General features: G+C 47.2%; 2 protein-coding genes, 1 long non-coding RNA gene and 8 other non-coding genes across 21 annotated transcripts; 9 read left to right on the top strand and 2 right to left on the bottom strand.

The window, feature by feature from the left end:
• Positions 1-503: 503 nt before the first annotated feature.
• On the bottom strand, positions 504-12,152 carry ZBTB37 (zinc finger and BTB domain containing 37). Of its 10 annotated transcripts, none has more exons than XM_068951734.1 (5): positions 12,033-12,152; positions 8,848-8,958; positions 6,361-7,310; positions 4,821-4,920; positions 504-2,477 (listed from the first exon to the last, which is right to left on the bottom strand). In XM_068951734.1, exons 2-5 carry the CDS (start codon positions 8,866-8,868, stop codon positions 1,989-1,991), a joined length of 1,560 nt encoding a protein of 519 aa, XP_068807835.1. In that variant the 5' UTR covers positions 8,869-8,958; positions 12,033-12,152; the 3' UTR covers positions 504-1,988. The 10 variants fall into 10 exon arrangements, with proteins under 10 accessions (XP_068807835.1, XP_068807828.1, XP_068807830.1 ...); XM_068951727.1 differs by having other exon boundaries at positions 6,361-7,313; positions 12,033-12,140; XM_068951729.1 differs by lacking the exon at positions 12,033-12,152 and adding an exon at positions 11,734-11,846 and having other exon boundaries at positions 6,361-7,313.
• A 62-nt stretch (positions 12,153-12,214) lies between these two features.
• On the top strand, positions 12,215-20,664 carry LOC104142633 (uncharacterized). Of its 2 annotated transcripts, none has more exons than XR_011142461.1 (13): positions 12,215-12,384; positions 14,258-14,304; positions 14,755-14,794; positions 15,078-15,123; positions 15,534-15,565; positions 15,971-16,063; positions 16,723-16,748; positions 17,229-17,278; positions 18,410-18,461; positions 19,011-19,060; positions 20,105-20,135; positions 20,327-20,369; positions 20,537-20,664. It is a non-coding gene; the product is annotated as an uncharacterized lncRNA (long non-coding RNA). The 2 variants fall into 2 exon arrangements; XR_011142462.1 differs by lacking the exon at positions 12,215-12,384 and adding an exon at positions 12,617-12,640.
• On the top strand, positions 13,840-13,917 carry LOC138068099 (small nucleolar RNA SNORD74). Its single transcript, XR_011142723.1, has one exon. It is a non-coding gene; the product is annotated as a small nucleolar RNA SNORD74 (small nucleolar RNA).
• LOC138068105 (small nucleolar RNA SNORD75) lies at positions 14,613-14,679 on the top strand. Its single transcript, XR_011142729.1, has one exon. It is a non-coding gene; the product is annotated as a small nucleolar RNA SNORD75 (small nucleolar RNA).
• On the top strand, positions 14,920-15,003 carry LOC138068089 (small nucleolar RNA SNORD24). The gene has a single exon (XR_011142713.1). It is a non-coding gene; the product is annotated as a small nucleolar RNA SNORD24 (small nucleolar RNA).
• LOC138068100 (small nucleolar RNA snR60/Z15/Z230/Z193/J17) lies at positions 15,373-15,455 on the top strand. The gene has a single exon (XR_011142724.1). It is a non-coding gene; the product is annotated as a small nucleolar RNA snR60/Z15/Z230/Z193/J17 (small nucleolar RNA).
• Positions 15,621-15,703, top strand: LOC138068101 (small nucleolar RNA snR60/Z15/Z230/Z193/J17). The gene has a single exon (XR_011142725.1). It is a non-coding gene; the product is annotated as a small nucleolar RNA snR60/Z15/Z230/Z193/J17 (small nucleolar RNA).
• LOC138068104 (small nucleolar RNA SNORD78) lies at positions 17,531-17,594 on the top strand. Its single transcript, XR_011142728.1, has one exon. It is a non-coding gene; the product is annotated as a small nucleolar RNA SNORD78 (small nucleolar RNA).
• LOC138068090 (small nucleolar RNA SNORD79) lies at positions 18,866-18,944 on the top strand. Its single transcript, XR_011142714.1, has one exon. It is a non-coding gene; the product is annotated as a small nucleolar RNA SNORD79 (small nucleolar RNA).
• HEBP2 (heme binding protein 2) lies at positions 19,389-26,676 on the bottom strand. The gene is made up of 5 exons (XM_009672691.2): positions 26,329-26,676; positions 23,871-23,953; positions 23,266-23,401; positions 22,646-22,811; positions 19,389-21,900 (listed from the first exon to the last, which is right to left on the bottom strand). The coding sequence occupies exons 2-5, from the start codon at positions 23,943-23,945 to the stop codon at positions 21,726-21,728; spliced, it is 552 nt and encodes a 183-aa protein (XP_009670986.1). The 5' UTR covers positions 23,946-23,953; positions 26,329-26,676; the 3' UTR covers positions 19,389-21,725.
• On the top strand, positions 20,182-20,257 carry LOC138068098 (small nucleolar RNA SNORD47). Its single transcript, XR_011142722.1, has one exon. It is a non-coding gene; the product is annotated as a small nucleolar RNA SNORD47 (small nucleolar RNA).
• Positions 26,677-27,255: the final 579 nt, after the last annotated feature.

Here is a 27,255-nt window from a genome sequence, read left to right as displayed (position 1 = left end):
CCGCACAAGCCAACGCTAGAGCCACGTCTCTGCTTCTTCAGCGAGGGGTGGGAGGAGCAGTGAGACCCCTCGCTTGCACAAAACGGGAGCGAGGTAAGAATGTGTCACCCTTCTCTGACTTCTTCCGTCTAAAGGGGTAGGCAGACGGTCGTTCTTCCCGATTTGCAGGTGGGGGAAGAGTGAGGCCTGGAGAATTTCCACGTGCCCGTAATCGGGCAGCCGGACAAGCTTCGTTTTCACTTAGTACGTCTACTGTCTGCCAAGCCCCCGCTCTAACCACTTGCCCAGCTTTCTTTGCCGAAGCAAGATGAAACGTACTTTTTTAATGTCTCATTGTTCCTCCCACCAGCTTAAGGATCCGAACTTCGTCCCTCCTTATTACAAGCGCTATACAGCCTCAAGAGCATTCCTTCAACCACACGTCCTCTCCCAGTTCCAGTCTGCACAACCTGTGGTTCATTTCCCCCCTCCGTTACAGACAACCCAGCATCACAAACAAAGAAAACTCTTAAAATATTGCATATTTTTAAAAGACGTCTTCAAAAGATGTCAAGATATTTGCACTTATCTACCTGTCCCATGCGTTTCCATTTATGAAACACGTAAGCACGTGCAAACACCTACAATACACAATGCAGGCATGTCTCTCTGGGTTTGCTAAACTTGCTCTAAACATCAGAGCAGCTTAGAATATAAAAGTTGAAGTCCATGCAAGGGAAGAGCTGTGATTGCTCTAGGAACCATTAACTTTAAGTTTCCTGAAACATTATGAGGAAATAAAGTAGGGTTTTCTTTTCTTTTTGCATTTCATTGATAAAAAAGTTATCAAACTAGTTTGTAGAAACACGGTTAAAAGCAACCATCCATGATTGCTTCGCTGGGATTATAGTACTTCTGTATACCATATTGCTGTTATAAAAGATAAGTGCGCGTAGAGGGGGGAGCAGGGGTGAAGGACGACTTTGGTAGCCAGCCTCTAACTCATCAATTCAGCCAGTCCAGAAACCTCCTCCTAACGCTTGGCAACGTTTGAAGCATGGCAGTGCACCGGTCAGGAAGCCAGAATGTTCTGTACTATCCAGATCAGCAACAACAAAGGACACCCTCCCCCTTCCAAAAAAAAACCCCTTCCCCCAACACATTAGAGTCTAATGCAAACCTCACAGCTGCTAAATTTCACTTTCAGTAGCCTAAGCGCTTCAAATTTTGCTGACCTCTAGAATACTGCTTTATAGCCGTGCCCGCTTTTAGCAAGGGGCATGAGGCCACACGCCTGGAAAGGGCAAGCCAGAAGCCCTAAAATAACGGTTTAAGTAAAAATGTAAAAAGAGACACACCAAAAAAAAATAAAACAAAACAGGGATAAATACACTCAGGCAAGGCAGGTTCCACCAGGACAGTCTCTTTGTTTTTCTTTAACGTGGCAACTACCTGGGAAAAGGTGAAAGGCAACTGCATCTTGCCCCTGCTCTCCCCTCGAGATGGACCAGCAGATACGGCGAGGACAGCCCTGCGCACGAGACTCACTGGATCTGCCTGGCTAAGAGCCAACGCCACCAGTGGGACCCCACTGCTGGGCCAAAATGCTGTTAAGAAATAAAAACGACTGCTTGTCCTGGATCACTACCGAATATTAAAAAAATTTAAAATCCTGTCGATCCCTGAATCAGAAGTTGATTGACACAGTTGCTTTGTTTTTCCCCAAGAGGGTGAGGAATAAGGGAGAAAAACACTTAACACTCTAGGTGTGTGTGTGTGTGTGTGTGTGTGTGTGTGTGTGTGTGTGTGTGTGTGTGCGCGAGGGTATGTGTGTGCGAGAGAGAGAAAGAGAGAGAAAAGATTTTTCTATTTTGGCAACATCTTGGGAGCTTCTTTCTGTCCAGTGGTGGCATTGCACTAATTACAGTACCAGCCTGCCAGGTTGGTGCTGACTCTTTAGAGCCAAAACGGGAAGATGGTCCTTCCTCCCCAGACTCTCAAGCCGTACTTCAATCTGGTCCAGTAGTGGACACAGATCCCTGTGCCGTCTCCCCCACAGCAATAGCTTCCTCCTGCGGAGGAGATTCTTCCTCCGCCTGCCCCCGAGACGTGACGGTGGTCTCAGGGGAAATGCTGTGAGGCCCCTCCAGAGGCATACAGCCAGGGTGGTTCTTGCGAAAGTGCTGGTTGAGGATGGCCTGGAAAGGGAAGCTTTTGCCGCAGACGTGGCAATGAAAAGGCTTGTTGCCCGTGTGCTTGCGGATGTGATACTCCAGCTGATCCTTGCGGGTGTACTTCTTCCCGCACATGCGGCAGACAAAAGGTGTGATGCCCATGTGCAGACGCATGTGCCGGTCCAGGCTGCCTTTCTGGTTAAAGGATTTGGCGCAGTAAATACAAGTGAGCCGTGGGTTGTACCGGAACCAACGCTCCGAAACTTCCTGTTCCCGGAGATATTCCACGTAGCCGCTCACCCCAATCATGGCCGATTCCTCCCCCTGCGAAGGAAACAACAGAGATTTAAAGACCAGGCAACTTAAAAAATATTGTGGGAAAGAAGAGCTGTTTCTTCCTCCACTAGGCCCCAGCTCAGTCAAGCACTGAAGCATGTGCCAAACCTAGAAATCAACAACACTAATATCCTCAACCTCAAGCACACATTTAAGTGCTTAATTGGACCCTTGGGGCTGGAGACAAATGAGCAATCAACTAGAAACCTCTGCTATGGCTGCCCCTTCTGCCAAGTCATTCACTAGATCTGGGAAAGAAAATATAACCCTTGTCAGAAGGGCACTTACCCACTGATTGAGTTGTGGACCAAATGTATGAATACACATTACTATTCAAAAAAAAAAAAAAAAAAAAAAACTTGGGCCAATTTGATTAAAATACTGTATACTGTGTTCTGTTTTACTTACTAACAAATTTTTTGAAATGCCAAATGACAAGCTTACAGTAAAATGAAAGCAGAATAAACTATAATTTACATCTGAAACTCTTCAGGTGTTTTACAGGGAATCATGTTTGACTAAACGGTTATGAAATCAATACCACCTCCTTTGTATTGCAGGGGAGAATCTGCAGCACAGACAACAAAAATGACTTGTCCAAGTCACACAGCAAGGACTAGCTGGCTCCTCCTCATCTTCTGAGGCCAGAAAGAAAAACAACCCTCCAAGCACAGGCTCAGGCTCTAGGATAGCCATATGCACCATTCTTTGCAGCCAGATATCATACTCCGAGCTAATACAAATAGCCGGTTTCCTGAATGTCTTCACCCTGGATGATCTGCTGAACACCTCCGCGTTGGAGGATGCAGTATTTGTAGTCCAAGTCTTACACCATTCCTGATGATGCCAAATGGAGACAAGCAACCGGTAGAGGCACAGGAGGGCTTCTCCTGCGGCAACAGGGCTGGGCACACACAAGCAACAGCATTAACCGTGCCAGGCGCCACGAAATCCGGTCGTACACGTAAGGGTAAGCTGCTTAGAACTAAATGTGATGAACAAAACTATGGTACTTCCCATTCTACCACTGCCACTAGGCAGGGATTACAGGCAGGCTCTATTTATAGCGTGAATATGGCAACACCAGGAGAGTGGAAGGTGGTGACACTTTCCCATGTAAGTGGAAACCTACAGTCCTAAGCTCGAGACCATCTCCCTATGGAGAAATAACAGTAGCTTTTCCATACTTAAAGCTAAAATTGCTTTGCATGTTGCATTTGCCCTGGAGCATCAGCTTGACCTGAAATTTTCTAGATGCGTTCTGAGGACACAAAACAAAGCTTCAGCAACGTGTGGAAAAAAAAGTTTCTTTCTTTTCTTGTTCTTGTTCTTTTTTTTTTTTTTTAGTTGAAGTGATCAGAAAGCAGACAGAAATTTGGTTTGTTTTTCTTTTCAATTCACTTGGTCTTATCTAAAGTCAAAGCCGCCTGGTAACGCCTCATCTGCTCCCAACAAAGTCATTTGATTAAGAACTGATAACTTCCTAATCTGTCAGGAACACAAGAGTTATTCTGCAGCTGTGTCAGGTGATTCATTTACACCACAGTGGCACTACAATACTGACTGTATGCAAGAACAAATTATACCAAAATGATTAAGCACAGATATTGTCACTGTGTCCCACTCTGCATACCTCCATTCAGCTGCATTCGACACCCCACTGCCCGACAGCATTTCTGCACATCTCTCCCTCCTACCCCCACACTGTGCCCTGCTCCAAGAAAGCAGAGGACTAAATCAGAGCCACTTTATGCTGAAAATGCCGCTATGCAGTACAGCCCCTTGGGGCTGAGGCAGACTCCTGCTCTAATCCACAACCCTCTAACACACTGGTCACCCTTCATTCAAAGGGTTTGCTGGTGTACTACTTGGAGGCTTGGGGAATGTTTTTGGTACTAGTATGGAGAGATTCAGATTTTGTCACCCCTCAGCCTTCTCCAGAAGCCAGCTAACAGCTCTTCCTTTAGCTCAGGCTTTTGCTGACAGTGTTTTTAGGGCAGATCCAACTCTGCAGGCGAACAGGGCTTCTCCTCAGGAGTTGGTGGCCTGCCCAGAATGAAGGTTGATATTTTGCGCCCTCGGACAACAAGAGAAACTCCTCATGCTTTCCAGGTATCTGGCTGAAATCCCAAACAACAAACAGAATCAGTTTTAAACCATACCCCGACAGCACACATTCTGAGTGTGAGCAACTAAACGCTTTGCAACAACAAAAGGTCCTTATTTTGCAAACAGCTTTGCTTGCAAATATAAATTCATACACTACATCACAATATAGTCAGCTTAACCTTCAACGCCAACATTTACTTGCAAACTTCTTGGACTACCTACCTGGGAACAGGGCTGCTTGGGCTCATCCATCCGCCCGGGAGACTCGCTTTTTGACCTGTACCGCTCAGTCACAGCAACCATGCTGCCAGAAGGGCTAAATCTGTGGGGTGGGGGAAGAGTGTAAACGGAGTTTTTAATGGGCATCAGGTCACTATGGCGTTTAGAACAATGGGTGAGCAATAGAGGCACCTGTATAGCATCTCTTCATCCTCACCAGCTAACACACAGGAGGCGGAACGCGGAACAGTGCAAGTATAAAGGAAAAACCAAGTCATACTGGTCTGTGGTTTCAGTCTTAACATCTGAAAAATAAAACTGAGTCATTTGGCTTCTAGTTCAGTAACAGAGAGCTTTTTGGTTGCTATTGCAAGCAAGTACCCTGATATGGGCCCAGTGACTCAGGAACTGTACAACAGCAGAAGACACCATTTCTCTAAGGGCACCTCTCATTCACCTCCCTCGCCCACCTTCCCCTTGCAAGAGCGAAACTGAGGCATCACAGCAGTAACGTGATGGGCTCCAGGTAGGAAACAGTGGATATTGAGCGCAGTGTACAAAACAATGCCCTAGGTTAACTGATCCATGGAAAAGGATTAAGAAACTAGGAAAGGATTGCTGTCCCAAGGGCCAGCTCAAGATCGTTCCAACAGTACAGATCACACACTGATCTATTAAGCAACAAGTGATGCATATCCACTGCTCCCAGGTTGCTGTTCCCCCCACGGGACCAGAGGGATGGAGCTAGAAGAAAAGAGAGGCAGCTATGAAGGGAAATCCCACAAATGCAAAACCCCACAAACACAGAAGATCTGGCCTTTATCAGATCCGTTCTTTGGTCTGAGCTAAGGGCAAGAAAGCAAATGCTGGAGTGGAGGGGAAGCAGATGGATGGAGAATCAGTACACAGATTTCAACATCTATTATAAATAAAGGCCTTCTGCTCTTTTGTATAAATCAATGCAACAGCAGAGGCCAGTGGGCTCCCCACTTCAACCGCTTCAGAAGATGTAAACCCATGACCCACTGCTGTCCTGAACCGCTGGGAAGAAAATTTCCTCTTGGCCTACAGCTGGTGGCCAGCTTGTTTCTAAAGCAGAACAATCCCCAGATTTTCAGGCCAGAAGGCATCGTTACAATGATACTTTGCATAACACCTACTGTATATGACCCAATTAATTCCAATGCTGAGCACAGTGTCTGCTGCGGCTCAGCTACAACATCTTTTTTACACAAAAATCCCACCTCGGCTGAAAGACGGAGGTAGAAATTCCAAGCTGTGCATGAGCACGTGCTAATAGTTTAATTTCCCAAGCTAAGCTGCGCCTGGAGATCTGGGTCTGATCGCTACCTAGTCCGTACATTATAACCAGAAACAGGTCTACTTTCTACCACCGCAAGGAAATTCCTTCAGTGCTTATGCTTAAGATGGTCACACGACATACAAAGGGAATATGATCGGAAAAGGCCAATCCAGCCAAGCAAAAATCTTTCACAATCTGCTCTTACAGCCAAGCTCCGTAAATAAGTTAAAGAAAACTCACCTGTCAATCTCACTGCTGGTCGGCCTGACCACTTTGGCCCCTGAGGACCCTAATGCGTACGTCTCTTGGCCCATTGATCCATGACCCGTGGTGTCAATCACCATAGCAGTAACCTCCTCGGCACTGCTCCCATCTTCTCCCGATGGCTGATTCTCTGCCCCCAGCCACTCCTCCAGGTTCTCCGTTTTAATGCGCACTCCTCCCAGAACCCGGACGTCGTCGTCGGTCCGTCCGCCGCGGTCTCCCACTCCTGTCTCAACATACCACTGTCCTGCTCTGTTAATCCGTAGTATGGGCTCCCTGCTTTCCACGTCCGAGCTCTGCTCAATTATCTGGGGGCTGGTGGACTCCTCTGGAGGGCTGAGCTCCCGAATGTCCAGCACCGTGCTCACCTGGCCCAGGCGACTGCCTTTCGGGGTGTTGTGACGGGGGCTCAGAGAACGGTTTAGATTTGGCGTCACCCGGTGCGACTCTGGAGGTCTCTCCTGATGCTTTGTCCTGGTCTGGCTCAGTTCTGCTTCCACCTCTGCCACGTTAATTTTGAAGTGAATTCCCTCAAGAATCTGCGTGCATTTGTCTATGATGTGCTGCATCTGCAAGAAACTGGCAGCCGTTAGGTAACTTATGATGTCAGCCAGCTGCAGACAAATCCTGCCGGTGTAACAAAAGGAAAGGAGCTGCTCAAAAACAGAAGGGTTCTTGATCACAGAAATGGAAACGGTGCTCATTTCATTCAAGGACATGTGGTCGCGGAAGTAGGGCGAGCTGGCAGCCAGCACCACCTTGTGAGCGCGGAAAGCTTGCCCCTGCACATTGACCACGATGTCACACAAGCGGCCCTGCATGCGTAACTGATTCAGGTGGCTCAGGACAGAGTTGCTGAAGTCAGGAATCTCCAGCTGAATGTTCCCACTCTTCTCCATGGCTGTCCCAGCTGCAGGCGTACAACCCTACTGAAAGGGAAACAAAACAAAACCCATCGCTAACTGAGCTCGTTCACTGTCTGCACTTAAAACATCTTTCATCTGCTTTCATTCAGTAAGGAACACTGGGATTTTTAGAGAGCTATCTCACTGTTTAATTTACAAGAGGCTTGCAGCAGTTCTCTGATCCTTAGGTTCTGTACGTCACCTTTTGCAAAAATTACGTGAAAACACCCCTGACAGATCCTCATTCCCTGTGGCTTTCATGCTCTAAACAGTTCAGTTTGTGAGCATCAGTAAAAGCATATTTTCATTGTAAAGGGAACATTAAAAATGGCTCAGATTCTAAAAATAGGTAACTGATTGCATAATGGATTAAAATACTTAGCACTTGCACCTTCTAAGCACTCTGAAAGGGGGATGTAATATCGTTATACCTCCTTTATAGGACAGGAATCACGTAGGAGACACAGGGGCTTAAATACTCCTTGGAGATTTTTCAAAATCCCAGCAGCACACATTTGAACTTGACATATCCTAAGTACATCATTAAAACCAAGATATTCATCATTTGTGGCACTTCTGACACATGGCAGAAAATATGTAACAGGCCAACGACAGAATCCAGTTCTCAACACCAACTCATTAGACCGTGCACTGGGCACAGATGACTCCACGAAAACAGAAGCAAACATCTGTGTAGCTTGAGATTTTGCATACAGCAAAACATGACCTATGAACAATAGGGATTCACAAAGAAACTTGCTTAGTTTCCTTGCCATAACTCATGTTTTTATAATCCTCACATTTCGTTTTGGCAAAGTCTGAAAAGGAGCCCTGACCATATATGGTAAAAATTTGGAATGATCCAAAATTAGATGTAAATTCACCCCCCCCCCAAAAAAAAAAACAACCAAACCCCAAACACATTAATTAAAGATCACTCGTGGCATGAACAGCTTCCAAGTTGGAGGGCATCTAAAGCGCCGATTAGGCAGGGTGCTGCAGATATCAAAACAATTTCAGACAGTCCAGGAATATACAGGCTCAGATTGTGTCTACTGCAAGCAATGTCAGAATCAAAGGGACTAGCACATGCATAAAGTTAAGCATATGCACCTTTGAAGGGAGGAGGCCTATAGCTTTTCCTTTTCTTTTTTTTTTTTTTTTTTAATGACTGCCGTAGGATAGTGCAAGTTTATACGTCAAAGCAGACTTTGTGCAAACTTGGCAAAATATGTTACTAAACCTGAAGCTGCAGAGCAGCCTGTCGACCTTATGAAGTTGTGCAAAAAGATTACTAAATGGTATGCTGGCTGCACATCGATGGGGTAGATGAGATCAGAATCTAGGAGCTGCATGACACTTCACAAGGCACAACTTCACAATGCCACATCCTAAGACTTCTTCTCCCCTTCCCCTACCTTTATAAAGGAAAGGACTAGGAAAAAAAAAAAACACACACACAAAACACAGGAGCAACCATAGCATACAAGTCTAGGTCAACGCAACATGAAGAGCAGAACTTCTAACACACAACACGCCCCGAAATCTGATGTCTTACCTGTAACGGTAAAAGTAACATGCAAAGGGGGGGAACGGAGTTGGTACCCTTCTGCCTTCCTTTTTTCTTCTGATGTAGTAAGAAGGTCTTAAAACTTTTTGCCCCCTTCCCCTTTGGAAAGAAAGAAAAGAAAGAAAAAAGTAGCATAGAGGAACAGGGTTCTCCCTACCGCAATCCAGAACGTCAAGCTCTGTGGTTCTTCATTTTGATGCAGGATACAGCACTATTAGCTATCCATTACATGCTGTCCCGCCCCTAACCACAAAGGCAAAGAAGTACTGAATGTTATCAAACTGATCTTTCCCAGCTGTCTGCTCAGTGTTTTTGTGATATGGATGGTCATTAAAATAAAAAAAACAGACATGCAAACACCGTGAATAACTTATTTCCTCTGTTATGCGGTCGGTATCTCTGGCCCTAACCCCGCAGGCATTTAAACACACGCATGGTTTTACTCATGTGAGCCGTTTTACGGTATCGGCAGGACCACTCACACGGCTGATATCATGTCAAGTATGTGCAAGTGTTTACAGGCTGAGGGCCTATAATCTCATGATCTCCCCAACTGCCAGTTTCTGAAGCGATAAGATCCAAAGCATTCCCTTAATAAAGGCAAACAAACAGAAACCGCTCAGACATTCTTTGTACGTGCAACACCCCGAGGAAGGTGGCGAGCCCTGTCATACTGCACGCTCGCAGGCAGAGCCAGGAAGCCGCGGCTTCCAGGCAGGCCTGCTCACGGAGGCAAGGCAGCGGGCAGGCTGGCAGGCAGGCACCGGTCATCAGTTTCTCAGGAAGTCAGCCCAGGACATACAGAAGGAGAAGGAGGGAGGGGGGAAAAGAAAGAAAGAAAAAAGGAAAAGAAACTCCAAGGTGAGCTACAGGGGCCGTATGCAGCCGTGGTCAGAAGTCAGCCGCTCTCAGGGGAGCCCGAAAACCTGTTTGTGAGCTCGCTTGCTTCTGCTCTGCAGGCAGGGAAAAATCAGCCTGCTTCTCACTGCAGGAGAAAAGGACCTCAGAAGCTTTGTTTACCTCCGTAACGAAGAAGGGGCATGTTATGATGCGTTTTGGGGCCAACCTAAATTAGATGCTGGCAAGCAGGTAATCTTTCTTTTTGGTCCGAACGCCTTTTGTCAGGAAATAAATTCTGTCCCTCTTAGGTATGGGGTAATAAGCTTAGGCGCCTCAGCTGGCACCGCAATGAGATCTCAGTTTCTGTATTTGCTGGTGCCGGACTGTATGTTCACAGTCGCCGCCTTCACCTGAAGGATAACTGCGATCTCCTGCCGAGCAAGGCTCTTTGCAGAGAGTAGATCGAGACACTTACTTATTTTTAACACAATTGAAAGTGTCTTCAAAGCAAAGACTTGTCTCAGAAAATGCCTTTCACCTCTGAGGTAACTGCAAGTACCGAGACCAGCAGAAATTCTTGATCCTTCAGGCCCTCATACAAAGCTGGGACAGACCATCTGCAGCAGATGATGTTCACTCTGGACACATCCTTCCTCAGAAAACAGTCAAGCTGGCGAGTTTTTTAATAGGAGGAACTGAAATGAACTGAAAAGCGTTGGCGTTTGGGGCTGCGAAGGTTCACCGCTCCAGTTCAGCTTGAGGGCTTTCAAATTAAGATAGGGTCTTAACAAAAATAAAAGGAAAAAAACAATCCATTCTAAATTGAAATGAGAGATGTTGCCTTTCTAATCCATCTCCCCCTCTCCCCGCCTCTGCGAACAGAGCAAGTTTAACAATGCTCGTTGTTTTTCCCCTAAATCGCTAGTAAGTGATGACTCAAGCAATGAGGTGATCAGAGCTACCTTTTAGCCCTCAGAGCCGCAGAAAGAAGCCCGACCACACGAAAGAGGCGCATGATGAACAAGACAAACAGAAACCCAGCATCCACTCAAAGCGACCGTCTCCGGAAAAACAAACCAACCAGAAACCTTTCCATCCGCAGGACTGACAAACACACCGGCGACTCTCCTCGCGCGCAAAAGGGAGCGCAACGCTCCCGACAGCGCGCGGCGCTTCAGCCTCCTGCGAGCGCGTAAACGCGCTGTGCCGCCGCAACTCCTACCAGGAAAAGGCGACAAAACGAGCCGCGGATAACGAGCGCCCGGGGCTAGAAGGGAGCCGAAGGGACCAAGGCGCCGTCTCCGACCCGCTGGCCCCGCGGCGAGGCGGCCTGCCTCCTCGCCGTCCCGCCGCCAGCAGCCCCCGCAGCGCCAGGGCAGCTCGGTCCTACCCCCTTAGGTATGCCCAGGCTGCGCGGTTCGGGCCGGGCCTGCGCCAACCGCCTCGAGCTCGGCGACGCCACCGCCCGCGCCAGCGGGCCGGGGCTTTTCAACCCGCAAGATTCTCTCTTCCCTTCTTTTTTTCGCTCTTCTGCTCTTAGGGCGAGGGGTTTTTCCTCTCCCGGGCCGCCTCATCGAGGGTTGGGACAGGCGCCAAAGCACGAGGAGCACCTCGGTCACCGAGCGGCGGCCCGGCCCGGCTCTCACCTGGGCACGTGTCGACAGGCCGTCGGGCGGCTTCTTCCCTAACGGCTCTCGCCTCTCCTCCTCGGCCGGGCCTTGGCGGAGGCCGGCTCGCCTCGCTCGCCCGGCGCTCCCCCAAACCTCCCCGGCGCCGTCCAGCCGGCTGAGAGGAGCCGGGCAGGAAAGACACGACAACCGCCACAAACCACGTAGGCAGGGAAAATCACACACGCCACCATTATGTGTGTGCGTGGAGGGGAGAAGGGGGGGGGGGGGAAGCCACCGTCACGCACCTAACCGTCGCCGAGACCCCGCCGGGGACCGAAAAGAGGGGGAAAAAAATTAAGTAAATAAATAAAAAAAAGGAGACGGCCCCCAAGGGTAACTTTTCCGCCCTGCGGTACCTCCTTACCCCGCTGAAGCCTTCCCGGGAGGGACGGGCACCTCGCCCGCTAAGGGAGGGCGGCCGGCACCGGGGCCGGGAGGCCTCCCCGGGCCGCGGCCCCCGCTGGAGCGGCCCGCACGGAGGGGGGGGGGAGGGGGGCGGGCGCGGCCCCCCCCCCGCCCCCCGCCCTGCGCCGGCGCCGCGGGGCGGGCGGGGCGGGGCGGGTCCAGGCGTCACCCCCCCTCGGCCCCGCCCCTCCCGGCCCCGCCCGGCCCCGCCCTGCCCGCGAGGCCGCGGCCCGCGCCGCTCCCTCCCTCCCTACCTACCTCGCGGGGGTGGGAACGGGCCCCGAGCACCGTCCCGGAAGCGAAACCCCCGCCCCCGAGCGGGCCGCACCCCGGAAGAAAATTCCCGCTCGGCTGGCTGGTTCGGCTCGGCTCGGCTCCCCCTCCTCCCCCATCCCCCGCCACCCCCAACCCTTGTCCCCGTCCCGCCCCGCGGCCGCCCCGGCGCAAGGCGGGGCCTGGCCGCCCTCCGCCGGCCGGAACGCGAGGCGGCGCGGGCCGCGCGGCGCGGGGAAGGCGATCGCTGCTGCACGCGCGCCGCCTTCCGGCGCCGGCACGATATAAAGGGCGCGCGGCGGCCGTTGCTTCCTTTCGGCGCGCGGCCGCCCGGCGGGTGAGTGCGGCTGCCTGCCGGCTCTGCGCGGCCGCCCGGCCCGGCCCGGCCCCTCGGGGGTGGGGGTCAGGGGCCGGGGCCTGCGGAGGCGCTGCGGGCGGCCGCCGCCGCCCCTCGGCGGGCGCGGATGGAGGCGGATTGGGGCCTAGGCCGGGGGCGCGCCCTGAGGGGAACCGCGCCGCGCTGAGGCCCGCGGGAGCGAGGGCGCCCTGGGGAGGGCCCGGGGGGGGGCACAGACCTCTGAGGAGGGGTGGAGGTGTGTATGTTGGAGGGGGAGCGGAGGCCCCACGAGGGGGGTTTTGGGTCTGTGTTGGGGGAGGGGAGCAGACACGCCATGAGGGGGTTTTGGGTCTGTCTTTGGGGGAGGGGGAACAGGGCCCCCCCCCGAGGGGGGTTTTGGGGCTGTGTTGGGGGAGGGGGAACAGGGCCCCCCGAGGGGGGCTTTGGGTCTGTGTTGGGGGAGGGGGAACAGGGTCCCCCTCGAGGGGGGGTTTTGGGTCTGTGTTGGGGGAGGGGGAACAGGGTCCCCCTCGAGGGGGGGGTTTGGGTCTGTGTTGGGGGAGGAGGAACAGGGTCCCCCTCGAGGGGGGGTTTTGGGTCTGTGTTGGGGCAGGGGGAGCGGGGGCCCCCCAAGGGGGGGTTTGGGTTTGTGTTGGGGCAGGGGGAGCGGGGGCCCCCCGAGGGGGGGTTTGGGTCTGTGTTGGGGCAGGGGGAGCGGGGGCCCCCCGAGGGGGGGTTTTGGGTCTGTGTTGGGGCAGGGGGAGCGGGGGCCCCCCGAGGGGGGTTTTGGGTCTGTGTTGGGGAGGCGGAGCGGGGGCCCCCCGAGGGGGGTGTTTGGGTCTGTGTTGGGGTAAGGGAGCAGGGGCCCCGCGAGGGGGGTTTTGGGTCTGTGTTGGGGTAGGGGAACAGGGGCCCCTGGGGTCTGTGGGAGGTGTGCCCTGTGAGGGTACTACTAGGGGATGGGGGCAATATGAAGCTCCACCCCATCGTGAGGGAAGGTGTGGGGGCCTCTGCAGGTCCCATGGTAGAGCAGTGAGTATAGAAGTTTGGGCTCTGTGTTCAGAAGCGGTGTGTGCAGTTGTGGGGTCTGATTTGGGAGCAATGTTTATTAAATAGGAAACGCTTGCCTTATTTTTGCTGTGCAAGAGGCTTCTAGGGAGATAGTTTTGACTAGGAAGTGGAAAATGCTGTGCAAAGTATAGTAGCAGTTTCAGGGTGGGATTAAGGGTTGCCTGGCCATCCATTAGCTATTAATTGGAAGTTGATGCCAGGTTGGGGAGAGCCCTTTCCCGATGGGAAAAGAAGAGGCAATCTGCTGCAGGAACAGTCCGTTTGTAACTGCAGAGTCACTGTTTTCCGTATGTCACTTGGTCTGGATAAGAGGCTTTCAAGTGTTGCAGGCATCAAACTAACCATGTTAATAAAGTAGCGTCATAGTTCACTGACTTGCCTTCCATGCTTGCGCATGATGAAAACTATGTTGGTAGGGACATCTGAGAAGCTGATGAACGCCAACATATCTGAGCTGGACATGGAATACTGTGTAGTGGCCTATCTGGCATGGCTGAAACACCACGTGGTCTCTTCTGAGCAGCCACACTAAGCTAATGGCTGCAGGACTGACTAGACGCTTACTAGAACGGGAGCTGTAGAAAATCCAGAAGTTTACTGGTTCTGTCCTGCTCCTGTTGGCTAGATTTTTGTGCTAAAAGTATGGACTAGCAGTTGATTTTGTAGCCTTGTCTCAGAAAAGCTGGAGTTTTACTTGTTTTTCAGAACGTAATATGCGTTTTAGTTTAGCGTTGTGAATATTTCCCTCTGATCATAGCATCTTCAGTCTTGGAAGAAAAACTAAAGGCTCTTTTGTTTGCAGATAAGATGCCTCAAGTAAACTCTTCCCTCTCCTATGGCTCAAAACAGGTAGGCACTGCTTCTGAAATGTGGGGTTTAAATTGTGAAATAACCGTGCTAGACTGGAGTACTCCGGTAGTTCAGGAAATTGGTAATTTAGTAACTGCTTGTGATGTCCTTTCAGGCAGTCTTTGTCCTTCCTCTAGGAAAAGTCTCTAACCAGACTACAAGAATACAGTAAATATTCGTTCTTTTTTCCGTTACTGCTATTTCACCATCCATAGCAATGGGTAGCTTTTTGTTTGGAAAAGTGTCGGATACCTATCCCAAAAAGTGCCTGCAGCTATAGAGATTGATGTTAACTCACTAAGTTGGAGAGCCTGTGATGTTTTTATTGTAAGAGTAGTGGACAGAAGCGATTTCTGAGAACTCCGTGCTGAGGCTTTCTGTTGTTAGTGTCACTGCCGGAAATACTTGGCTTAGTTCTGCTAATGTTTGAACTGCTTGTATCCCTTCCAGATCTGCCACCAAAGAGGGAGACTTGCTGCTACTTCACAAGGTAAAAATGTTTTTTGAAAACTGAATGTGAAATGGGATTGGAGGGCTTACGGTTCATCTGTATAAAATTTCTAATTTTTTTGCTAGCATCAGTAGGTAAACTTTATCCCCTGAGCTGAGTTCTTGTGCCGCAATGATGACATTTATTTGCTACTCTTGATGAAGAGAATGATGAGAACTTTTACCACCATCACTTCCATCTGAGAGGCACAGCAGCTGAGAGTGCTCCTTGATGTTTGACTTCTGAACATAGATTTCACAAGCTGTTTTTTTTTTTTCTCCAGGGTTTGAATCATGCACTTGGAAGACTTATGAAAGAAATCTTACCTGGTAAGAAACTTCATAAGATCCATGGATTTTTTTCTGTGGAGCGACTGAAAAAATGTAGTGGAAGGGTTTGGATGTGTAACATGGGAGGGCAGCACTTTGGGGTTAATTCCACTAATACACAGAAAACAACTGATATTTGCCATTCTTCAAAAGACTTGTGAATATTTCTTGACATGGTTTATTCAGAGGACTTCCATTTTTGCTCAAAGCCATCGCAAAAGATGGTGGTTCAAAATGACTATTCCAAGGCAGATACAGTGATGATAACATAGTTCAACAGAATATCCTGTGATGAATAGAGTTTTGTCTTTCGCTCCTATCTGATGTATCTGGCTGTTGTGATCTCTTCCTAGGAGGCCTGCCTTATACCAAGATGGCTAAGGAAGTCTCATTTTCCTTTTTTCTTGCAGGCACTGGAAGATGAAGCATTAAGCTGTGCAAGGTAAATACCGTATTGCCTAAATATTTTAAAAAATTATTGTATCCCTGTCCTGTGAAGGCTGCATATGATGACAACATAGTTCAACAGATGACCTGTGATGATCGTGCTGTTGTCTTTCGCTCCTATCTGATGCAGCCTCCTGTATCTTAAGCTAATTTTGGCAGAGGTAAGGTAGGGAACTGAGAATGAAATACTACTTTCCTTTGCCTATGAATGTCTCTTCAAAATTTGTCTCTGAAGATCAGGAAATGGGCTAAGCATGAAAAAATTAGACTGATAAATAGAAGGTAGGCGTGCCTTGTTCTTGTGAAATTAACCACAAACAGCGGAATCGGTTTGCTAGCTGTTCTGGTAACTTAAAATCTTGGTTCATCAGATAGTGCCATGAGTACTGTTGCTTTGCAGGTTGCTCTGGACAGAAAGACGTAGGATGCCTGCGTCCAGCAGAAGAAACTATTTCAACTGTTGTCGGTGAAGACGAGGCCTTTCTAATTGAAGGTAGTTGTAAAACACATTTTAGGATGGATACTATGTTTGACTGCGCTGTGTTTGTGTAATAAGTCGGCTGCAGTGCTGCTGTTCGTTTGAGCTTGAGAGCTGGCATTTGGAGATATGAGGGCCTGCATTGTGGCTCTGGAAAATCCAAAGCAGAAATACCAGTACCCTGTCTAAATGTGCCTTTGAGCACAGATCTTCTATGCTTAGCAGTGAAAGCATCAAGTAGTTGTTTTGCAGCGTGCTGAAAAATTTTAGAATGTTTTTGACAAGACTAAATGCCTTGAATCGTGAATGCAACAATACTGTGAACCTAGTATCTGAAATGCTTTCCCCAGGTAAACCAAATGGGATATTCGCACCAAGTTCACGTCACTGAATTCTGCAACTTAAAGGTTCTCTCGTTTCTGCAATTTTAGCAGTCTCTGGAGTTGAGAAAACTTCTCAAAGATATTGGAGAATATGTGGAGATAGCTTATGAGATTTGCTTGTGGACAGGGGTGGGGAGTGTAGCAGTCTGCTGTAAATGATGTTGAATCAGGTCTCTGATCCCAATGAGGATAAAACTTGACTAAACACTGATACAGTCTTTCACTAGAAGTGGTGTTCTTATGCTAAAACTTTCTCTTGGAGCCTGTCTAACAGTAACTCTTCCTTTGCAGGCTTTCAAAGTGTTTCTGGTCACGATGTAAGTACTTCTTTTAACTTTGCAAGTACTAGAGTACAAATATGCCTAGAATATGCCCTTGAAATGAAGTCTTAAGCTATGTGTAAGCTAAGGGGGGGGGGGGGGGGGCTGGTGTTGGCTGCTGCTTGCATCTCAGTTAAAAATAGAAGGATGCTTAAGGGGAGAGTTGCTGAATAAGGCCCTACCTTGGCAGGCTAGTTTGTGCTAAGCTATTACTTTACTTATATGCCTGTGAGCTCATTAAGTAGCTGTGATAGTACTAATTGAATATTTGCCCTCTTCTCCATACCAACTTCAGCTTAAAGTAGATAGTCATGTCCAGTGACTGAGAACGTAAGCTGCCTGTGTGATGAGATGTGAATAAACTGACTTCAATTATGGAGGTCTGCAATTAGCTCTATCTGACTTCAGGCATTTGACTAGATTTCATTTTTCTGTGGCTGTTTGGGTGCGTTGTCCTGACGCTTCATTTGGTTCCAGGGCTAATGTTGTGGAGCTGTTAAGTCATGCAGTTGGTGTTACCAGCAAATGTAAGTCGCCAGCAAACTGATCGTACTGGTCATAACTACTTGATATGTGATTCTAATCCTGTTTTGTAGCCACAGGATTAGCAGGAAGTGGATTTTCTTGCTTTTTACCTTTACTGCCAGATAGAGGCTACCAGCAGCCTGCAAGGTTCACTTACCGAAGGTGCTGGGGGCTCAGTCTCCTCTTTTGGGACCCAAATGATTTGAGTACTTTGTTAAGAACATGGAAATTCTATGGGCAGGTGTCTTACAGGGTTATAATGATGTTGTCAAATGTCTGACCTGAAAGCAGTAATGTGGACTAGTCCTTACTGAAAGACCCTGTAACTGGCAGTAGCCATAAGTGTGGTGGCAATATAGTAAATAGACGCTTCAGTATGGTGTGGAAAGAGTTCTAAATCTCGAAGTGTATGCCAAGGGATATTTTAATGTTGCAATAAGGAATAAGCCCTTGGCAGCTGTTGTCTGGCAGTACAGATCGAATGTGCCATATCAAAATCGTGGAAAACTGCTTGTATGCTGCTTACGGAAAGATCTATATTTTGTCCTTCAAGCCAACTTTTGAAAGTGCTTGGCATTTGGCTTTACTGAATGTGTCAAGCGATGATGAAGTCAGGCCGTGCAGGAAGCATAGACAGCAGAAGCTTTAAGCCAAGGCTGCTGGAATAATCCTTCAGCTAAAGGAGACTGGGGATTTTTTCCTCATCTGAGAATGAGTCACATGTTTTAATTGTAGCAAAGAGAATTTCTTTGCAAGGTTCTCCTACATGAAGGAACCTGCGTAATAAAACACTGGAAAACCCATTTAAAACATTACCTATGCATAGGTTGGTCTGTCTAAAGCAGTATTTAAGTTTTTATATAGTGACTTTGCTTTCCAGTGATCAGCAAGTTTACTTGTTGCCTATATAAGGAGTTGACAGAGTGGTTTCTGAAAGCTCATGATAAAACCCTGAAACACGTTATTTGATCTGTAGCAGGAGCACCAGTTCAGTGCGTGTTTAGAACTAACAAAGACTGAGAGATGGCGATTGTAGCACTGGTGGACGAAGGGGTTTGAGAATCTTAACGGTGAGGTTCTAAAGTAACACTAGCGTTGTACTGAAATTTTATTTTCTTATGTGTATATCTTAGATTTGATGATGGAAGAACTGCCAGACACTTGATAACAGTATGTTTGTGCATGGTAAGCTGCTTGTTTCACACACTTTTTTAGTACTTAATGTCAACTGCTTTCCATAATTGAAAAGACATAGCGTGGACCAGCTGCGATACGCAACTGCTATGCATGGCTTGATTTTTCTAGTAGGTGAGAAAGATAGTGTGTGATAATCTGACTGTGCAAAGATAGCATCAGGACTCTGCTGCTGACCAGAAACAGCACAAAACTATACAGTGGGCCTTTGTAAAGAGTAGCATTGACCTGAAATAGTTGGAATAATTGGGTAAATTGTTTATTTGCATGACTGGATTAGAGCTGTGATGTGATGTGAGTGGAGATGTGGTTAGTGGTAAGGTCTGAAATGCTGAGGTCAGCTCCTCCAGTAAGGAGAAACCAAAGTGACCAAATGTGAAGCTTCTCTAAGCATGTACTGTTCATGATGATTAGTTCTAAGCAATGGGAATCTCTCTGAAAGAGGCTGAGGAGGACTCTTGCCCTGAAACAGTACATTCACTCAAACTGACTCCCGAAATGTTGCCAAGGAGAGCGTTAATAAACATTCATTTGTTACAGGGTGACGCTCATGGGAAATTTGCGTGAAGCAAGACTAACTTCTGTCTGAGGTAAGAGCAGAGCACAATTTACGTATCACAGGGTTTGATAATTGGTGAAATACTGCCTTTAGGGTGAATGCCTAGCTAGTAGTACCTGAAGATGGCACTGTAATGGATCTGATTTGTATGTCTTCATCGCGTTCTGTACCTTCCAGTTCCACCTACGGGCAGGATAAACCTGATGTCCGCGAAGCAAGGATTAACTTTTGTAGTTCTTGAATTAGACTTTACTAGGAAGGGTTCTTTCAGAGCAGACTTGGTACCCTCCCAATCCCTGAGCTGTAAGCACTGGTAAACTTCATGTAGAGTTCTGTTTGTATGAACAGAAGATGTGGCCTTGGTGACTAAAAAGCTTTTATTGCTGGATACCTTCACACAGTGGAAGCAGTAAAGAAACTGAATCAGTGATGAGACTATTTCAGCCAATACAACATTGGTAACATAGTTCAGCAGAATACACAGTAACAAACATGTCACTCCCATCTGATGCACCTGGCTATCCTATAGACTGACAGTACAACACTGCTGCACTCTGCAAAAAAAAAAAAAAAAAAAAAAGCCCTGAATCTTCTAGCTGACAACAATTATTACTTAAATAGTGATGATCTTGGTCATGTTGTACTTAAATTTAGGATTGAGTTCTAGCTGATTACTGTAAAAACTTGTTTTCTTCTGTAGACTGGCTTTTACTTTTGAGGATAGGTTTTCAAGATAAGAGTTCTGTGGAACTTGTATTTTTAGGTCTCAAAACTCATTCTAATTGAATATGACTTTGGGGAGGGGCAATATCACAAAGTAGTAGCTACGTACTTTTTTTCCTGATTCTTCTAATGTTAGTCTTCTGTTAGTAATTCCATATTTCAAATTCAGCTAGGATTTGTAAGCTTTATAACTGCTACTTATGTGCTAAAAGTTGAGGCTCCTGTCAGCTGGCGCCTGAAATGTAGCCTCCTTATAGCTGTAATTAGTTTGGTAAATAGAATTTCATAGATGTATAATTAAACTTGCATACAGTGATGTTTGCTGTTCTAAAACAATTCCATTCTTCCTCAGGAAAGGACTGTTCTGTCTGCAACTTCATTAGGTAAGATCACACAGCAGAAAATTAAAGAGCTTTGGGGAGTATTTGTAGCCGGTGATGAAATTTGATTCTGCCAGATGAATTACTGTGATATTACCCATTTCCGTTCCATTCTTTCTGAGGTTACACAGCTGCTGAAAGAAGCTTTTAGCAGTTGCGCTACTGCATATGTTAAGCCTGTTTTCTTCCTTTAGGTGGAGAGGAAGCTTCAAAACTACTGTATGAGGAACGAAAAAGGTGGGTATACCTGGCTACAGTAACTTCTTTGCTGGAACAAGTGATGATTACAACCTTAGCTTGAACTCTCTCTCTGAACAGAGATGAAAATCTAAGGTCTGAGTTGTTTCCAGCTAACTTCTTGTCACTTTGGTGCCCTATAACAGTTCCTGTGTCTGTCTTAATAGGTGGAAGACCCCAGAACAATGGGTTACACTACATGAACAGCAGTTTAAAAAAAAAAAAAAAAAAGGCCAAGGCTTTGCGGTGGTAATATCTGATATTGATTGGAACCAATAAAATCCTGTAAACTCTGCCTGTTGTTGTTGAACTGCTTTCTGACTTGAATAGCTTGCTGCTGAAGCTCCAGGCTATTTTATGAAAGCTTCAAAAGCTTGATTTAGGGCAGAGTAAATTAGTGTAAGGAAACGTAGCTCTGCAAGTGTCTTCTAATTTGCGGGGTGCCAGGCATACCATTAGTGTTCAGGCAGAGTAGAGTTGAATTGAATCATACTTAGATTTTGGCAAAGCTAAATAATTGAAGTAGCACTTAATGTTTAGCTCTTTCACGTTTAAAACAGTGTACTACTTGTATATTTCAAAACGTGCAACTATGAAAGTACTGTAAAGGCAAGAAGTCTGTTAGGAACCTACAGTAGATGTACACGAAGTAAGCATACAGCTTGGATGCTGTTAACGTTTCTGCCCTGGCTTCTCAGTCTCATCTGGTCACTGGCATTAGTTGAGAATAGGACTGTATCCAGCCTCTGCTGGGAAGAAAAGAATGAGCAGAAAGATGGGGGATTTTGATAACCCTATTTAAAAAAGATAGTGCTAATGTATAGGAGGCAATAGAGCCTGCTATGGCATTGCTGCTTTCGTTAATGCCATTTCATTAAAACTCATTAATGCTAGGTTTCTTCTCTGAGGAGTGCTTTAATCCCCCATCCGTGCTGTCTCAGGAGTGAGATCGATATGGGAGAAGTCAGCTCTGAAGAGCTTGCTCTCTGTAACGCTTGAACAATACAGGTGTAGCACTTCTAATGAGAAGTAAAACTAGAGATCCAAATTGTCCTATAGGAATGTTTTCAGATCACAGGGTTTCCCCAGAATTTTGCAGTAAAAGGAGTGGAGCTGAGTCATCTCCATCCAACTCCAACTGGTATGAGCTACCTGAATTTAAGCCTCATCTTGTAAAAAAGAGAGCCGAGATCTTTTTAGCCAGAGTACTCTTCTATCCCAGATAAAAAAGCATTAAGAGATGCTTCTGTGTCCATGTGCAAGTTTAGTCTCTTCTGCACTAAAGCAAGAGCCAGTAATGAGGCCTGTTCTCATCCGGAACTGATTAGTAGGTTCTTACTATTTTTTTCCCCCATATTACTTCTTAAAATACCACACTTCGTTGTGCCTGTTGAAGAGCTTGAAGGGACTGTCATAGCCTGCGGTGTAGAAGAAGTCTTCATGGAATAGCTGGCCTCTGTTTCTCAGGATTCTGGCCAATGCTTCAGCTTCCTCAGCGTATTTCTCGGGTGAGGCAAAACCACCAAAGGACCTGGAAGAAGTGAGAGGAGAGGGGTTTTACCAGCTCTGTAGGAGTTGGAGCTAGAGTCCAAAATGTGTTCCCTCTTTTCTTTCGACAGAAGAGAAACATCAAGCTTCCAGAGCATGCAGTGTCTGAGCTCTTCCTGTGCAATCTGTAGTAAGCTATGCACAGCTAGCAGTCAGGCAGTGCATGGCTATCTATGCTAACTTTAAAGGCTAGGTTATCAAAAACAGTGTCTAGGTTGCTGGCAGTTCCAAGAGCATGAGCTGACACAGACTGGCTTTGGCTTTAATGCATTGGGAGAGGGCAGGTGTGACTTCTGAAGTAGTTTTCTACAGAAACACCTGCCCTGTGGTTTTCGTGGGATTGGGACTACAAGTAAGTGTTGGCTGGAAAGGGATTTGACTCTTGCAGCACAGGGAATGTGGCCAAAGAGAGGATTCTGTGGGCTACGCTTGTACAAAATCCACTCAATGCAAAATTTGAGGGTCTGCTGAAAAATGAGTGTCTTAAAGCTTACAGCCAGTTCTGTGCTCTCAGCAGGACACCCAAGGAAACTTTGTGCCTGCTAAAAGCAGAAGAGAACAATATCCGGATACACCAAGCTTTACCAAATAAAACTTCAGGCTCTAACCAGCAGGACGTATCTGTTACTCAGAGTTAGAAATCGGCTGCAAATAAGAACATCCCACTGTCTTTGTAGATGGACCCCTTTCAGTAGCTACCCTCATGTACGAGGCACGCTGCTGCTCACCTGACAAAGATGCTTGCTCCCTTTCGTTCTTCAACGAACACCTCTGAATCAGTGGGCTGTGGTGGGGAGTCCTGATGTTCAAATGGCAAAAAGAAAGAGATCTTGAAGTCTGCACAGCCAGACTTTATCAGACATGTCACTGGGACAGTCATATCAATCTTCATTTCTAGAAGAAAATAAAGACTCTCTTAAGGTGCAAGAAGAGACAGTGGCTAAATGCTGCTGTGAAGGCAGATGCCAAAGCAGCCTCATGGTGCTGCTGCTGAACAGGTCTTTCTACGAGTTTATGCAAGGGAAGACACTGCTGGTCCACCCTTCTATATTCCTCTCCAAAGCTCTCTAGTCCTTTCCATACTGACTGTGCCCCTGTCCAGGCTGCAGCTCCTTTCTTCCTATGTGGTGCTAAGACTTGAGCTTCCCGCTTTGTTCCTCCTATTTATGCCAGGTAGCATGGTCCTGAGAGACTGTAGAGAGAAGGCATAATGGCCTAAAGGAAGCAAATGGGTGTTAGACCAGGAAAGGGAACTCGTTTTGTGGCCTAGCTCCTCTAATGCCTTATACTACTCAGCTTCGTCCCCTATGTATACCTCTTGCAGTTCCAAACCGGCACGACATCGTACCTTTCTCGTTCTTCCCTTGGATATAGTGGAAGAGTTTCCAGAAGCCCTGGCGCATCGCCTCCTTCTGGGTCTCTCCCCTGATGACAGTGCTAACCCACTTGGCTGTCTCGTACTGGCGCAGTTCGTAATCCTTTGCCTGAAAGGTAGTAGAAATCTCAATAACCGTGAGGGTGAATACAGAAGATGACAAACGAACAGCTGTTACTCCCAAACCAGCGTGAAAGTAGTGTTGTGGTCAGGTAACCTCAGGCTGCCAGGTAGCAGCAGACTCCAGGCGTACCTCCAACATCAAACAGATGCGTTCGTTGGAAAACCATGCAGTGCTGCCTGAGCTCCTCAGAGCTTTTAAGTACGTCATGTCCTTTTTGCAGCAAGTACTGTGTCCAAATTAGCCCCTTACATGGTACCTCTGTCGCATTTGTCCCAGCTCATTCCTCCCTACCCTACCCTGGTGTCCCTCTCCCCTTCCAATTAGGAATGACCAGCTTTTGTAGTAGCGCTTCCCAACTTCTCCACGCTCAGATGGAGAACCCCAAATCCCCCTGAGCTCTGCAGCACGCTGACTGCAGAGAGCTTTGTTTGCACCCCTAGCCCTTAGCCATTACCACAGTCTCTGCTGAGCTCCACCGAGGGGACTGCAGATCCAGGGACAGGAATATTTGCTTGAAGGATTTGATCATCTTGTCAGCTGAAATGCAGACAGTTCGTTAGCCTCTCTGACCAAGATGTTATAAATGGGGCAGAACAAAGCAGTGGGGCTTTTCTGCCTGATCTCATGGAAGCGTTTTCCTCAGTCTATAGTCTCCAACCTTTCAGTAATACCTGCTGCAATGAGAAGTGACTGGAAGAATTCAGGCAAGAGACAGGAGCTTTCCAAAAGGCGGTTGTCTCTGAAATTGTGAAAGGCATGACTTCTACTGCTTGTTGCTAATGATTTAACAACAACAAAAAGAGCTGAAATCCTGTTAGCCCTGAAGGAACCAGCAGCCAAGACAATGAAACCATCAGAAGGCTGATGTGGGAGCGTTCGTCTGTCAGGATATGCTGCCTCCACTGCTCTGTGAAGTGAGGGCATTTCCTGGCTGCAAAACAAGTGTTGAGATTCTGCAAGTGGCAGTTTTGTGCGACTCTGTAAGTAAAACGGACTTGAGATGTTCAAGCGCTTTGTTCTTGGATGAAAAGGTACTGGTATTGATGTTTATTCTAGTATTGATGGTGCCCATAATTTTACTGGGGCATCTGATAATAGCCGATGCCTTTCTTAAAGCCTCAGCCCCTGGGCTCCTGAGACTAGACAAGATTTTGTACGTTTATGAGTGCATACCTACTTTCCTAGCCTCCATTCTGGAAAGGAAAAGACTGAAAACATGAAAACACTCAACTCCCCGTCCCTGCCCCAAAACTAAGCAAAAAAAAAAAAAAAATCAAAATCAATACTTAAATCGTCATATCTGGTTAAATCTTGAGATTTTAGAAGGGTTAGTTTTTGGTGTTTGTCAACACCAAGCAGACTATATTGCATCCTGAAAAGGTTTCTGCTTCCTGTTACAAAGCAGTGTCCTTAGCGCGTACTTCATATAGCAAAGACAGCATGTTGTTGATTTGGCAGTTACCTTTGATTCTTAGGTCAGGGTTTGATAGTACGTTGTCTTTCTGGAGTATGATTTAATTGCATGTTTCTTGGGTGGCAAAACGAGTTCTGAGGTTATTTTTCGTTCCTCTGCCCCCATCTTTAACATGGCAGTTTGTGGATATAAGAACATGGCTCTTTTTTTGTAAAAAGCAAGAACTGCCTGGTGCTAGTCTTGTCTATTTCCCCTTTCTTCGGGCCCTCCGATAGCTTCACGTGAAGATAGTGTTTATTAACGTGTGCAGACCTACTGTATTGTAGACTGTTGCTGCACACTGTTAATCCCCTGTGGTACCCTGCTTTAGATATGGCCAACACTTTTCACTTTGGAATCTGTCAGAGGGAAAAGCTTTTTACCAAAAAAGGAAAATGGCTGGAACTGGTTTCACTTATAATCATTAAAATATGCAGTGCACAGAGCACTCATATGTTGAAAAGGTTTTTCCAGCAGCTCCTCCAGTTGTCACCATAGAGTAAGGGAACATCAGAGAACCACGCAGCAGGATACTGATGCCAGCAGTTGAAAGGAGGCGCTCTCCTCCTCCCTCCCAGCTCCAACTTGAAGTTGTAGCATAATTGCTCAAGTTCAGCAGTGTGTTTACCAGAAGAGCTTGTCACCAGGAACTGCTACATGGCACTGAGCTTTACTATTTTATTCTAACGTGCTTTTTGTCAATAGTACTTTCAAGATTTTGATAAATCACTGAGACAGAACAAGAAAGCAGGAACCTAGTAGTTTGATTAGAAGCAAATGTGAGTAGTCTATACTGAAGCTTCCTATGGTAAATGTATCTTATCTGTTGTCAATTCAAAGTCAAAGATGAGATTTCTTTGCTGTCATTTCCCTCTTTCTGCTTCTCCTCGCTACACCTTGACAGAAAATACGTTTCTCCTGTTTTTACATGTAAAGAACTGCCTTCATCTTAGAGAAGTAAACGTTCCTTCATTGCAACACATGCTGATGTGTTAGCTGCAGACTTGTTTCTGTATTTCCCAATCCCAACCCCTCCTTGACTCACCTTGTTTTTACTGCTGATTAGATTCATCATAGGGCTCGGCCTACTGCAGCTTTGTGGCCGCAGTTGTTTGTGACTGCACTAACAGAACATTTTTGAATTACGTAAAACAATACTTTTGGAACAAAAACAAAGGTAAAGACAAACAAACTTAAAATGATCCTCCAGGCATTCACAGTTAAAGTCATGCTTAGATCTATAGTAAGGCTTAACTTTGGGATTTGCATCTGTTCATATTTATATGACTGTAATCTGGGCTTTTCCTGCTGCTGCTAACACATGGGCGGAAGGAACAGAAAACGCACCAGGCGTCTTCACAGGTTTCTCACACTGACAGCAGTGAGAAGCGGAGCCAAAACATGCTGTTCCACAAATCACTAGTTATATGAAGAAAGTGGAGAAAGTAGACATACTTACATTTTGGAGAAAAAGCTCTCCTCGTCCTAGCTATCGCGGTCTGCTCTTCTGAGGCTGCTCACATTCACCACACGCAGCGTTTATTTTAGTTTCATCGAACTCCACCCATGCCGCATCCCTACTGGTGGGCGATGCCGTTACGAAAACCAGGACCTCGTAGCCTTCTCCTCCTCCCGGTCTCGTGGGAGATCTCCCGCAGGAGCGCTGAAAGCCCCACCCGCTGCCCACGAGGCAGCCCTGGCTCTAGTATGTGATCGGCCTGCGTACGCGGTTTTGCATCCTTGTGTAACTTCCACTGCCTCCCATGGCACCGTGCCTGCTTATGTCGGAGTCGGCACTTGCTTCTCTGCTCTCCAGGACAAAGAATTGCACATAAGTAACGTCCCTCTGTCCGTCCATCCATCCATTCCCTCCACCCCTGTCCCCAGCTACGTGAGTGGTGGTACGGAGCAATAGATTTCCCTTTTTGCCTCAGGGCAAGATGATGGGTACAAATCTGGCTGCAAACAGCTAACGCCATCTTCACGAAATTTTTGCTGACGTGTTAGGAAAGAGAGTGTTCTCCTATAAAGGGCTGTCTGTTTTGAATGGTATTTGAGAGTAATCGGCCCCCTTAGCCCTTGGGTGTCTGCACAAAGGGGTTATACAAAGCTATTGTGAAATCCTGTTGTGTTTTGTAATAGAAAAAGCAGAGCTGGACTCTTCATGTAACCAGCTTCAGCTCCAGATGTATTCAGGTGCCAGCACAGTAGGGCAGATTAAACATCGTTTGAGTCCTGAGGACACCTCCTATGTTTGGCATGGGTCGTGCAAATCTCCTGCAGCCAAATTCACCTAAGCTCACTGGGGCATTCGAAATCGATAGCTGGGAATGACTTTTAGCAGAAGCCGTACTTTGCTGGCAGAGAACTCCCTCAGTATGCTGTG

Source organism: Struthio camelus, chromosome 8 (assembly GCF_040807025.1).
Source record: "Struthio camelus isolate bStrCam1 chromosome 8, bStrCam1.hap1, whole genome shotgun sequence".
Lineage (NCBI taxonomy): Eukaryota > Metazoa > Chordata > Aves > Struthioniformes > Struthionidae > Struthio > Struthio camelus.
This window is presented reverse-complemented; position numbering and strand designations above follow the sequence as displayed.